The sequence below is a fragment of the Peromyscus californicus genome, unplaced genomic scaffold, assembly GCF_007827085.1.
Source record: "Peromyscus californicus insignis strain IS unplaced genomic scaffold, ASM782708v3 Scaffold_8__1_contigs__length_139910024, whole genome shotgun sequence".
Classification (NCBI taxonomy): Eukaryota; Metazoa; Chordata; class Mammalia; order Rodentia; family Cricetidae; genus Peromyscus; species Peromyscus californicus.
Window position 1 is genome coordinate 136,386,933 of NW_026294606.1, and position 14,499 is coordinate 136,401,431.

The following is a 14,499-nucleotide window of genomic DNA, read 5'->3' on the forward strand; positions in this document are numbered from 1 at the left end:
ACCACTCACCTGAGCCAGAAGGCTAGAGCAAGGGCCCATTTGTAGTAGGCTTACACATCTCCTACTAGCTCCCACCCCCTAAGGGTCCAGAGAACCTCCCTATATGTGGCCCTGGGGACTCATTCCAACTATAGCAGCTATATTTAACATACTGTTAAACAAGGCCCAGCACAATGGCTCTGTGTGTAAAGGCATTTGCCACCACACCTGGCGACCTGAGTTTGATTCCTGGGACCTACATAATAGGAGGAGAGAACCAAATCTTACAAGTTTTCCTTTGCGCCACCCCACCCCTACTTCTAAACAAAGAAATGATAAGTAATAAATTTCTATTTCTTTAAGAATCGGCTATAAATGGAGGTTAAATTAAAACCCGAAACTATTTAAGTTAAAGCACTTACATATAACCATATGCAAAATAATTTGCAATGAAAAATGTTTACTTGACAGAATTTATTCTGAGTTCACCAGCATTTTTTGCACACACACAGAGTATTTTTTTCAATTTACAACAATGTTATACATTTTAAGTCTAGTTATAAGTATCACTATTTTAAATATATTAAACAAAGTGCAAATTAGAAAAACATGAGCAAATTTATGGAAAAATAATCTTTTGGGGAAATATCAAAAATGTAAGTGTTACTCACTATACAACCCAGCTGACAGTGGACAAAGGAAATCGCACAAGGCTCCACCCTTAGATGAAGAGCTACAGGCGGTGAGTGGATTCTGAGAGAGGGAGAAGCAGTTAGCCCTGGACACACAGCCATATGAACCATGCTAAATGGGCTTAGTAGGTTGTATATACATGTATGCAAACACACATACTCACATACACATGCACATGCACATACGTGCACTTGTGTATGTGTGTATAAATAACAATAACAATCAAATATGAGACCATGAATCTGGGGGCTTGAGAAAAGTTGGGAAAAAGGAAGGAGTGATGTAGACACAGTGCTTCTATATGAAATTCTCAATTGAAAAATTAATGTAACTTTTCTTAAAAAGCCATAATTAGAGAATACACAATGGTGTGTATTCTTGCCTGCTTGCCTCACATGTACAAAGTCCTGAGTTCAATCTATTATACTCAACACCTATAGGTATATCTTAGCAATTTGTTAAAGCATATGATTTTAAAGTGTATATTTATTCTGCCCAGGTTCAGAACATGATGCCCCAAAATATGATACTCTGGCAAGTAAGAAATCTACAAGAGCAAGAAGGTCAAACCTTCAATGTGCTCTCTTGAAATGGGGTCATAAGGCCTTCATTCTTGAGGAGCCTTTTCACATACCCAGGGAGAAGAAATGCTACCCAGAGAACTTGAGAAGACCCTGGACAGAGGACCCTTACTGTGTTCCCCCAGCCACTGTCAGTAAGCTCCACCCATTTGTACAATCATGTTTGTCTACAACTATCCACTTATTTCATCAGCTTAGCATAAAATACAGGGTCCCTGGACACAGAGGTTTCTCCATTGCTGGGGCTCTACTGTAATCAATGTGTTATTTCTTAAATATATACATTAAATGCATATATACCTTGTTGATCTGTCTCTTGTCAGCTATGTCCCTGGCAATAGATGAGAAAAACAAAATTCTTCCTCCTTCTACAACACTGTAATAATATTTTGGCTTTCATTATGTTTAATGTTGAAATACCAATAAAATATTTTAAATAGTATTATACATCCAATAAATATATTATTTTTCAAATGTTTATAGATTATAATCTTTTAAAATATTATAGATTATTGGAGGCCCACCAGTACAACAAACTCTGAATTTTAGTTCTTTTACTCCTGTGATAGTTTCAATTTAGATAAAACATCATTTGAGCTTGCTGCTTGTGTCCTGCTACCATTTATAAATTTCCAGTGTTTACTACAGGATCAAAAATGAAAGTTTTTCAATTCTGATAAAACCCATGTTAGCCTACTCTGCTTTCTCAATCAATCTGGTTTAAATTTCTCTATTAAGAAGCACCCCCACAAAATCGTGTGTTAGACATGTGTGTATTATAGTCTTTCCTCTCAGAAACCTTCTTTTCCCAGTGAGTTCTGAGTGGGAATGTAAGTTAAGACAGCCATATGGAGAACATCATAGTAGCTCCTCCTACACCACTAACAACAATGAAACTACCCTAAAAACAAATATAGACCTTGATAGCACGCTTCTAGACATGCAAGAAAAGGAAACAGAACCAGCATAGTCAAAAGAAGTCCACATTTATTGAAGTTAAGAAATGGAATCATTATCAGGAGATGACTGGACAGTTAATGTAATGCATATAAGCAATGGAGCATTAATCAATCACAAAGGAGAATAAAATCTTGTCAACTGTAGCAAATCAGATGGGACTCAAAGATTTCATGCTATGTAAAGAAGGTCAAACTAAAAACAAACAAACAAACAAACAAAAACCTGGCAAACATATTCTCTCCCATGCATGTAAGCTGTAAAAAGTTGACCTACATGTAGAAAAGTGATGAATAGAGACTGTGAAGGATGTTGGATGGATAAAGGACTGTGTATTTCATTGGTTTGTGTTATCCCAAAATATCAAATGTATATATGAAATTATTTCACATACATACACACACATATATACACATATGCCTTTGCAATTATTTATATAATTTTGTTTCAGCTATGCTAGAATACAAGGTTAGACAATATTTTCTTATATAAACCTCATCATAATATACAATTAGTTGCTGGCTTACCCTCAGATGCATGCGAAAAGGGTCACCTAACAAAAGTCATAGGAGATGCACAAAATGAAGCTTATATTTTTGTGTTTGTGACTCTACCAATCAATCTGTAACATGCAGGTTATCAGGATACTTATCAATTGGACTGGCAATGTCTGAAGCTCCTGGCGTTACTCACAATGACACAGCAAGCCTTGAAAGAAGCGCTAGGGTCCATTGGCAACTTGAACCCATTTAGCTGAGCAAACTGACAAATCTAAGGCAAAGGAGGGAAAGAAAATGGCAGAAAGATCTTTTCATGTGGGAAGGACGATCATGAAGGAAATCGGGAGTCTTTCCTGGAACCCCAGACTCTGAGTGGTTACTTGAGGATGTGTTGGAATCCTTCCATGGAAAGGATGTATCAGAAGACAATGAAGGCTGAATTGGTACCTGAAGTTCTATTGCCAAATCTCAGGTCTGGCACTAAACTGCGGCTGATTTCTTTCCCTTCTCAGCCTCAGCACCTGCTTGTATGATGAGTCTTGGAGTTGATAGATGACAGCCGTGTTAGTATTTGTTTCTACAGAATACTCAAGTTTATGTTTTCATAGGCTTTACTGTTGCTTTATTATAAAAGAATGAAGTCCATACATAGGCATACTTTTATCAAATCACCAATTTAAGAATTTTAGCCACCAGTAATGATCCAAACACGTTTTTTCAGACAACTTTGCATTGTAACCAAGCAACTTGATTTATGATGAAAGTTCTCAGACGCTACATATGTATAAGGCAATCTGTTTTCCTTATAATCATATTTCATTTGTTATAAAATCCCAATACATGTTCATTTGTCATCTAACTCTTCAAGAGATTTAACTTCCAGACTAACCACTGTATTATCATTGAAATTGTATACAATGTACAATCTTTTAGCCTTTAATACAAATGTTGTCAAAATGCAGAGAAATTCAATTGATAGACCTCTTCCTATTGCATCCTCTCATTTTTTTGTGGATTATGAACAACTGTCAGGTTTTCATAGTTTCAAATGCTTATCAATCATCTATAAAAAATAATTACTTTTCTGATACTTTCACCTTCTCCTCTGCAGAGACTTACTTACTGGACTACTACTCAGAACATCAAATAAGCTTTCAAATAAGACAAAACTGCAAGCAAGAGGAAAATGGAACTAGAACTATGAGACAGTGTGATATATCAGGACATCTCACAGCTGACATTCATACCTACAGTACACATCAAGAGCATTGTTTGAAAAATACAACTTAACTTGTAGATTTTTTGTGTGTTAATAGGTAGAGTCTTTGCTGACTAGAATTACTTAGTAAACATGGAGAGATTTAAGTGTGTGGGGGGGGGATAAAGAAGGGTAAAAAAGAAGTAATACAGACCAGGATTCCCAGTTGAAGAAGATAAGGTAATGCTACCTGTGGTTGTTTTAATGAAAATGGCCCCCAGAGGCTCATAGGAAGTGACACTATTAGGAGGTGTGGCGGCCTTGTTGGACTAGGTGTGGCCTCATTGGTGGAAGTGTGTTATTGGGGGTCTGCTTTGAGGTTTCAAATGCTCAAGCCATGCCCAGTGTTGCGCTCTCTCTCTCTCTCTCTCTCTCTCTCTCTCTCTCTCTCTCTCTCTCTCTCTCTCTCTCATTGGCTCATCTGCCAACCCAGATGCAGAACTCCCAGCTACCTCTCCAGCACCATGTCCGCCTGCATGCCACCATGTTTCCTGCCATGATGATAATGGTCTAAATCTCTGAACTGTAAACCAGCCCCAAACTAAATGTTTTCCTTTACAAGAGCTGACGTGGTCATGGTTTCTCTTCACAGTAATAGAAATTCTAACTAAGACACTACCTCTATTGATACAAAAGGCATATTTGAGTCAAATGTCAGACGAAAAAAATTGTTTCAAAATAAATAAAGTACCAGAACAACATCCCAGAATTGCCTTAGAAATACCAGGAATCTCAATCAAAAAGCCACAGCACAACTATCAACCTCAGGATCACTTAGATGTGATGTGTCCATGGGGGTAACAGGAGTACAAGCACCTTCCTCACTTTCTGTCAACACATAGCTAATCTCCATAATAGATTTTAGTCTCAATAGTCTGCGGCTTGTTGATACTATTTTACTATTCTTAAAATGCATGTTTAACAATGTGGAAATCAAATAAAATGTGCAGAGACTCCTCAGAAAACATTAGAAACAAGTTCTTTTTATTATTTTTAATCCAGTATGGTATTTATTTAACTTGAAGTTTAAGGAACTAAGTCATTAAGAGCCAGCAGGCTTGAAAGAATCAGGTTAAAGCCAGAACAAATTTGTTAAAAAAATTTAATAAATCTATTTGAATTTTGATTATTTGAAATTTCTTTTTCTCTGGCTATGGGAAATATTTTAATTTCTTTGTGCTCTTTCCATTAGAATACCCTTCAATCAATCTGGTTTTGGTTACTTATACAGAAAAGTCTGGAGATATACAATTCCCTTTCCATTGTTCTAGAAATATTAGTTTCCAATATTAGTTTCTAAAATGGAACATTATAGTTTTATATTTAAAAAGAAAAGTTCTTATCAAAATATAGCTAAAATTGTTTATTTGTAATGATTTTATTGAATAATAAAAATGTAAGACATAAAAATACAGACCAAAGTTCTTCAATTTTTTTTCTGTCATTTTTCTTTATTAAGAAATTTTCTACTCACTCCACATACTATCCACAGATTCCCCCTCCTCCTTCCTCCCACCCCCTAGCCCTCTTTCCCAAGGCACCCCGCATCCCCACATCCCCCAAATTGAGACATCCCCTGGGGTGTGGGCAGAGCCCAGCACACTGAGCGAAGGAAGGTCCAAGCCCCTTCCCACTGCACCAAGGCTGTGTGTGCAAGGTGTCATTTCTACAAGTAGCTACCTAAGCAATAAAAAGAAAAGTGACTTCCTTTAAAATTGATGTTTTCAAGATTTTGGTGATTTGTATAAGAAAATTAACCAAAAAAGTTGAATCTAGAAATGACAATTCTTTGGATAATTTTATGATGATATTTTAAATGATAAGAACAGTAATAACTCAAGTGTAACCATTAGTAATATTCCTTGTTCTCTAGGCTAAGGGAGAATGCAGTATCTACATCCTTTGTCTACATTGTTATTGTTTGCATCCAGAATTCTGCACAGTGGGCTTCCTCGAAGCAAAGACAGATGACATCCCTTCCTGCCTTTGAATTCAGATGGAGCCCGATGACTGGTTAATTCTCTCTCCAGTAAACTGCTAGCAAGTGTGATATATCCCAAGTTCCAGTTGAAGTGAATAGGAAACAGGTATGTTTTTCCCACATTCTTTCCATTGTTTCAAGCCTGGACACGAAGACTGCAGTAATAGCTTTAAAGAATGACTGTAGGAGAGACAGGCCTGAACCCAGCAAGACTGCTTAGCTCAAAGCTTGTACTAATTCACACTAGATGATGAAATGAGCCTGAAACAGCAGGATGTTTAGGATTTTTAAAAAAAATTAGCGCCATATTGATTTCCAAAGTGGTTGTACAAGCTTGCATTCCCACCAGCAGTGGAGGAGAGTTCCCCTAGCTCCACATCCTCTCCAGCATAAGGTGTCTTCAGTGTTTTTGATCTTAGCCATTCTGACAGGCGTAAGGTGGTATCTCAGAGTTGTTTTGATTTGCATTTCCCTGATGATTAGGGATGTTGAGCAGTTCCTTAAATGTCTTTCGGCCATTTGAGTTTCCTCTGTTGAGAATTCTCTGTTTAGTTCTATAGCCCATTTCTTAATTGGACTGTTGGGCATTTTGATGTCTAATTTCTTGAATTCCCTATATATTCTGGATATCAGTCCTCTGTCAGATGTGTGTACAGGGATCACCCAATGACAGAGAAATGGAATGAGATCTACATGAACAGCCTAGACATGAGTGGGGGTAATGAAAGGCGAGGGTTGAGGGAAAGAGAGCTTGGGGGAGCGGGAGATCCCAGCTGGATCAACAACAGAGAGGGAGAACAAGGAATAGGAGACCATGGTAAATAAAAACCACATGAGAATAGGAAGAAGCAAAGTGCTAGAGAGGCCCACAGAAATCCACAAAGATACCCACACAACAGACTGCTGGCAGAGGTCGAGAGACAGCCTGAACTGACCTACTCTGGTGATGGGATGGCCAAACACCCTAATTGTTGTGCTAGAAACCTCATCCAACTACTGAGGGATCTGGATGCAGAGATCCATGACTAGGCCCCGGGTGGATCTCTGGGAGTCCAATTAGCGAGAATGAGGAGGGTTTATATGAGCGAGAATTGTTGAGACCAAGGTTGGATAAAGCACAGGGACAAATAGCCAAATGAATGGAAACACATGAACTATGAACCAATGGCTGAGGGGTCCCCACTGGATCAGGCCCTCTGAATGGATGAGACAGTTGATTGGCTTGATCTGTTTGGGAGGCACCCAGGCAGTGGGACCAGATCTTGTGCTCATTGCATGAGTTGGCTGTTTGAAACCTGGGGCCTATGCAGGATTGTTTGGCTCGGCCTGGGAGGAGGGGACTAGACCTACCTGGACTGAGTCTACCAGGTTGACCTCAGTCTGTGGGGAAGGCTTTGCCCTGGAGGAGATGGGAATGGGGAGGGGGTTGGGGGGAAGGTGAGGGGGACGGGAGCGGGGAGAACAAGGGAATCCGTGGCTGATATGTAGAACTGAATTGTATTGCAAAATAAATTAATAAAAAAAAAAAAAATTAGCATGTCTCGAATGATGAATGAACCAATAAAAGATTGATCTATCTATAAATGTTCTATAATTAGGGAGAACTATAGGTGAAAACACTTTATGGATATAGTATTACCATGAACAACATAACGTAAGTAGTTACAGAGAATTAAGCATTCTACTTGTATCTGTGCTTTGTAAGTGATGCTGGAAAGAAAAGGAATAATTCTCTTACACTGGAATTTTTGAGTTGTGATCCATGTTTCAGGTTCAACTGTTTTAATAGCTGAATTAATTAATAAAGATACAGTTTTTTTCAGATAATATAAAAATATAAAAACTATAAAAAGTAAGATGTAAACAATTTTAAAAGATGTAAGAAACCAAATCTTGACCTTGCATGTCTGACCCCTGTTCCTTAAAGGGCTCTTGTTTAGCTGGATTAGTTATTTTAAAGATCGTATTACTCTAGCCAGAGCAGTGCTTTAGAATTTAGCACGGTCACAGGGACTTCCTCACCACTCCGTTTTAATTTTCGGTTCTGCTATAATAAAAGCCATAAATATATTGCTACTGTCTAGACGTTTTATCTGAAACAAGTGTCCTTTGTAGTCTCAAAGGACTTTTCCATTTTATTTCCAGTAAATCAAAGTATGTGAAGAGCTTCAGTTCTTATTAAGACGTACCCTTCACAGTCCAGTGACTGCCAACTGTGGCAAGCCATTGACAGTTCATTTGCATATAAGTGATGACTTCCATCAGGTAGTTGGCTCCAAAACACAATGGACATTTAGAGCAGATCCAATATTTCTTTTTCTTTGATGAGCACTAAGTGCCAATTTTTATATAGAATCTGACTATTGAAAAGTGAAGGCTTCTTTTCCTGACCTTATACTGTCTTCCACAGTTCTGGAGAGACATATTGTCAGGGGACTTAATGGAGGCCTACACTTCTAAAAAACATTCAGAAACGCTACTTTAGTTTGCTGAAAACCAATGATAGTCAAAAGTAGGAGACAGAGACGATAGAAATCATTTTTTAAAAGTATTTCTATTTTCTACCCCCATACTATATTCATAATTAAATTTTGTTTTATTTTTGTAAAGTACCTTTAATGTGATTTTATATGAATTACCTCCTATACATATTGCCATTTATTTACTACAGAGATTATGTAATGCTTATTAGAAGATCTTGTTTTTCGGGTCCATAAGAACCTTTAATGATCACTGCATTGTCTTTCTCCTAATGTTTTGGAATAGCAGCCAACGTGTTATCTGTGAACCCCCATAGCCAGAAGCAGTCTGATGGGCTCTTGCCATACTGAGATTTAAGTCACATTTGCATTTTTCTCTTGTGTTTGATTGTGTGTTCCTGTTTTCAGTACACAAATAATGAATATCTTTCACATGAAAGTGAACTTCATTACAACTGTTAGAAGAATATGTAATTTAATTTCATACATAAACTATGCTTTAACTTGTAACCAGTATTTTCTTCCTTGTCAGATGTAAGAGCTAAAATTTTCTGGTTAGTCTTCCTCATGGCTTAAAGGCTACCTTGGCTCTGGTTTACTGAGACATAGACTTTCATAGTTCATTCCCATGACTTCCATGTGGATTCCTACAGTAAACTACATTATGAGAGTGAAAAGGATATTACAGAAGTAATATGTCAATGTTAAGAAAGTTGAAAGCCCCAAATGCCTGCCACCCATGATCACTTACGTCTATGTCTGTGCCGCAGGTAGATTCTGCTTGTCCACAGCTGTGCTTGCTCTGCTTCTCTAATCCCCTTCATTAAGTTCAGTATAAATCTAAGGATGGACATATGGATAAAACTAAACTCAAGATTCTTAAGGAACTGATGCTGTGGCCACTGCACTTTAAATTCTTGCAGCACAAGGGTAAGGAATATCAGATATATAGCATCTTGGATGTCAGCTCTTCGCTTTAGAATGAGCAATGAGGGCAGGGTAAGACAGTGAGTATGGAAAAATGGTATATGATTTAATGGTATATGATTTAGACACATTTTTCTGAAACAAGTCAAAAAACTTAAGTGATGAGATACATTCTGAAAAATAAATTATTTGAAATGGTTCATTTTAGCAAAATAGTACACTGACAGAATTTTTTAAAGAATAAAAAATGATGAATTAAAAATCTTAACCATCAGAACTGAGAATTTTGAAACTGAGAATTTTAAAGTTTATAACAATTACTACCAGTGGAGCAGAAACAGATTTCAGTCTAATGAAAGCAGTAAGTGACACTATACAGCTTCATTATGATTAGTAGATGTTTAATTAAGAAGACAAAGAGTACTCATCTAAACACACTTATAAATAATGGACTAACTTGTCAATGTCCCATTTTGCATATGCAAAGATGTTTGTCTTTTATCCTTGTTGATAGCAAATCATTCTGTGGTCATTACTAATATGCATTTCTGAGGAGAGCAATTCAACCATTTAAAGGAGTACTGTGTTGAAAACTTTATTCCACTTCTCATGATTTATAAAATTGTCTCATTTTCCTTTCTCTTATGGAGTTAGCCACCAACTTGCCAGCAGTCTGGATATTAGCTCTCTTGAGTATTGGATGTCCACTCACTATAATACAAAATATATGATTACATTAATAAATATTCAATCAATTAACACAATGGAAATACATGATGGTTTCCAAAATCCTAGTATATTACAGCAAATGAATTTTGGTTGTGCTAAAGCATGCCAAAAAATTGAACTGCACATCTTTCCTTCATTTTTATTGTGTCACTTTTTATATCTTGCCAACTGACTTGTTGGCCAAAGTCACTGTTGGACCAAAGAGTTGAGAGAAGGGGCTGGAGAGGTGAGTCAGTGGTTAAGAGCACTGCTGCTCTTCCAGAGGACCTAAGTTCATTTCCCAGCACCCAAGTCAGGTGACTCACAGTGGCTGGTAACTCCAGCTCCTGGGGATCCACTGCCCTCCTCTGGCCTCTCTAGGGGCCCTCACATAGTAGCATACAGTCACACATACGTACATAAACATAAATAAGAATAAATCTTTTAAAAATGTGTTGAAAGAAATGATGTCAGGAACTGAGTTTCATTGATATATAGAATACTTGAAATAAATTAGATGTAACATTTGCTCAATCACAAGAACAAAGATGTTAAAAATGATAGTATAATATTAATTCAAATATTTAATCATTGTAAGTCACTACTGTATACAGTGCCCATATCTAGTCCATGTCTGTCTGTAAGGTGACATTCTGAAATAAAGATGAAAGTCATATATTTACTGAAGTCACCATTATACATAGCAATAATCTACAGATAGACTTACGCAGCCTTGTTATTCAGGTACTATAGTTATTGTTAAAAAAAACCAACCTTCATAAATCCATTAGTTTTGAGGACACTCTGTGTTGCATACAGGCTATGAACAACTTGACTTGTGTTCATGTACAGCTCCACTGACAGTAGACAAAAGTTCAGGTCTCACACAAGCAAAATGAAATTAAACAATGACAGCAAAGGATCTGAACAAGTGTCACTCTCAAAAAAGACAAGTGGAGCATACATATGTGGAAAGATGGTCAGTGTCACTGACCACCAGAGATGAGAAGCAAAGCTCTGAGATCATTGCTCCTGCACATAGATGCAGCTAGGACCAAAACGTCTAAAAATGCTAAAAGAGAAAAACGTTGGTGAGGATGTGGATAGGGGACAATTTGAATACTCATGGCAGGAATATGGATTGCTGCAGCCATTTTGCAAAACAGAACAGTAATTCCTAAGGATATTAAAAACAAAGCTGTCCTATGATGCAGCAATCCCTCTTCTGTGCAAATAGCCAATGAATGATTGAACTGACCATGTTATACAGATATCTCCAGTTTCATTTTCACTACAGCACTATTCACAATGGCTAAGATATGAGCATAGGTGTCCAACTAGCAGACGGATGACCAATCTATGCAATGGAATGTTAAACCTCTGACAAGGAGATCCTGATATTTGTCACACCATGCTACAAGAAATATAGAAACCGGAGGACATTGAACTCCATGAAATGATCTTAGTTATATGCGGAAATTTCTTAAGTTCAAATATAAATAGAAATGAGTCTGGACACAAGGAGTCTGGGCATGGGCAATAGGCGGGTATAGCTCCCTGGTTACAAACAGGAGAAATGAACAATGAAGAACTGTGAGGAGATAATGTGCAGCATGAGAGCAGTAATTAATAAAATTGCACTGCATTTGGGATTCCTGCCAAATGAGTAGATTTTAGCTGTTTTGTCAAAAACAAAAAGTAAGTGAAAAATGAGCATGTCTATGAGGTGACGGGTATATTAATTTGCTCTGCCATAGTTACCGTTTTACTATCTACATGTATCCCACAACACTATGCTGTATGTGCCTTAAATACGCATAATAAAATTTATTCTAGAAATAAACAAGTTAGACCACCTTAGAAAAATTTATAAAATAGTAAATTTTAGTGATCACTCCCACTGTGGCCATAGGAAAACAGCTACACTCACCAGGCTCCTAATTTAGTGCACTGAACATGAGTTGAGCATGTATTTTAGATGTGATCTTAATATAAAATGTTTCCTATTATGAATATTTTAACAATATGCAATGTCAAACATGTATCTCATCATTTGAATATAGAACATTGTACCTTTCCCTTGATATTTCTATAAATAAAATGATGACTATGGAATCTATTAATTAAAAAGAAGATACAATTCACGCTTAGCAAGTATTCAAAATACAGTTTAAGTATTATTGTCTGTAGTATGATATTATGAGCTTTCAAAAGAAATTTCACTGACAGTTAATGTGCTGTTCATAAACATTTAAATTAAATAAAGCACCACTTCCCCGTATAAATACACATGACATAGTTTTAATCTTCAAAGTAAATATTCTTGACCTTCATTTGTGTCATATAGCAGAAGAGATTCACAAAATAATCTTTCTGATTAAAAAACAGTCAAATTCTGAATAAAATATTAAGTGAATTTTAACTCCCTTGCTAAGTTGGCAGATGGGAAAGAGTGCAGCCAAAGCCAGGGTGAAATCAGTAACATCAGCAGGAGTCTGAGGGGTAAGGCCAGGTTTTAGCCCAGGTTTTTCTGTTAAGCCCTGGGTATCTGAATTACTGTATGTGAGGGGAACGTGGACAGGAGGGCACAGTTTCCCACCTGTGGGACCACCCTAGAGGGGCACCTCAGAAGAGTATATCGTCTGAAATGAAAAGGGAGGAGAAGGAATGGGATAGGGAAGCTGAGCAAGATGGAGGAAGAAAGAAAAACTTCAAGACCAGGTGGCAATGGAGAATGCTTCCTGTTTCCTACGTTCTGAGCAGACAGACCCTATCACTACAGCTAACCCCTGGCTTGACGTCCCAGTCCAGGTCACTTGTGTGGCCCTGAAATACCCCAAATTTAAAATCTGTTTGCCTCGAAGAAGAAATGAAGAAATTAGTTTCAACCAAGCTCACTGAAATTTGTCATTGAGGCCTATTTCATGAAATCTCAGATTTGTTCCTGAATTTGCAAAGAAGAAGAGGGTTACATGGCAGTATCTATAATACAGCACCAGTTTTACAAAGTCATACACATAGCAAAGTGTAAAATATTAATACCAAAGTAGTTTGTATGATAAGAATTTAGCTTTATATTTTTCTTTGTATGTATATTTTCAACAAAAATATTATTTATATGAAAATGAGAATAATTTTAAGTTTCTAGAGTAGAACATATAAAAAGTCATTCCCATTGTATATAATTAAGAAATAGCCAGGCGGTGGTGGCTCACGCCTTTAATCCCAGCACTCGGGAGGCAGAGCCAGGCGGATCTCTGTGAGTTCGAGGCCAGCCTGGGCTACCAAGTGAGTTCCAGGAGAGGCGCAAAGCTACACAGAGAAACCCTGTCTCGAAAAACAAAAAACAAAAAACAAAATAACAACAAAAAAAAAAGAAATAATCAGCAATTAGATTTTCTGTTTATACTTCAATAAGTTAAAGGATGTCAAGTTGTAAAAATATTATAGAATAAATAGTATTTCAGTGTTTATCATTTAAGTTGTGTTTTTAGAAATATTATATTATGTTTTTTTCTCTAGGATTAAAAATTACTCTGCCTTCTGTTTTTCCTAAACCATCTACAAATTAGACATTCACAATTCTATCTTCATCATGAAAATTCCTTGACCCATCCCAGGATACATATTATTCTACAGCATTGAGCACTTCATTTTACTACTTTATAAATCTTTATCAAGTGACTTGGAAAGAAAAAAAAAAACCCAGAGCTTGTGTTCCAAAATACTTGACATATGTAGGTCATGGACAATCTATTGGGTCTGAGTTTTCAAAGCTCATGGTAAGGGACATTATCTGGAGTCATTATAGATCTTGGTTTGTTTCCTAGACCAAAGACAAACAGAAAGTAAAATTCTACAATCATGTTTTCATGAGATTTAGCTAAAACAAATGAAAGTAGTACCTAATGTGGTCTTCCCAATTAGAAGACGGTCAGAGGCAATAAATAAAGATCTAATTAATTAATTATGTTAGTTTTGTTAAGGCTCAAATGTCCAGGCTTAACTTAGCTGTATATGTCATCAGATTTCAGGGAAGCAGGTGCCATGAGCAGCAATGGAGCATACTCAAAGAACATAACTGCAAAATGCCAAGAAGTCTCTTTGGGGGGAAAAATATAGTCAGCAAGAGAATAGTGAAGACGGCACTTAGTATTTGTGGCTTCTATGCACTCTGGATGGTGTCTCCATATTTTAGATTGTTTCTTTACATTCTTATTCATTTTTTTCTCATCCCACACATAGGGAGATCGGGGGCACTACTTTATGGTGAGAAGGCTTCAGTGGGAAAATGGAAAGAGGTAAAAAGTTCATTCTCCCACATGATGTCACAGAAGACAAGTACCTCAACAACCTGGATAGGGTGACGGTGGTGCAAAGACAGGAGAGGGGCTTCTTCCTTCACTGGGTTGACTTTGCTCCATGTGAGTCACTG

At 37.1% G+C, this 14,499-nt stretch overlaps 1 protein-coding gene across 1 annotated transcript in view; it reads right to left on the reverse strand.

Moving 5' to 3' along the window:
• Positions 1-9,963: 9,963 nt before the first annotated feature.
• Iqcm (IQ motif containing M) overlaps positions 9,964-14,499 on the reverse strand; it is a 353,128-nt gene continuing 348,592 nt past the window's right edge. The window contains exon 12 of the mRNA XM_052728865.1: positions 9,964-10,067. Coding sequence (XP_052584825.1) covers positions 9,964-10,067 — 104 coding nt within the window. The remainder of the gene's footprint in view (positions 10,068-14,499) is intronic.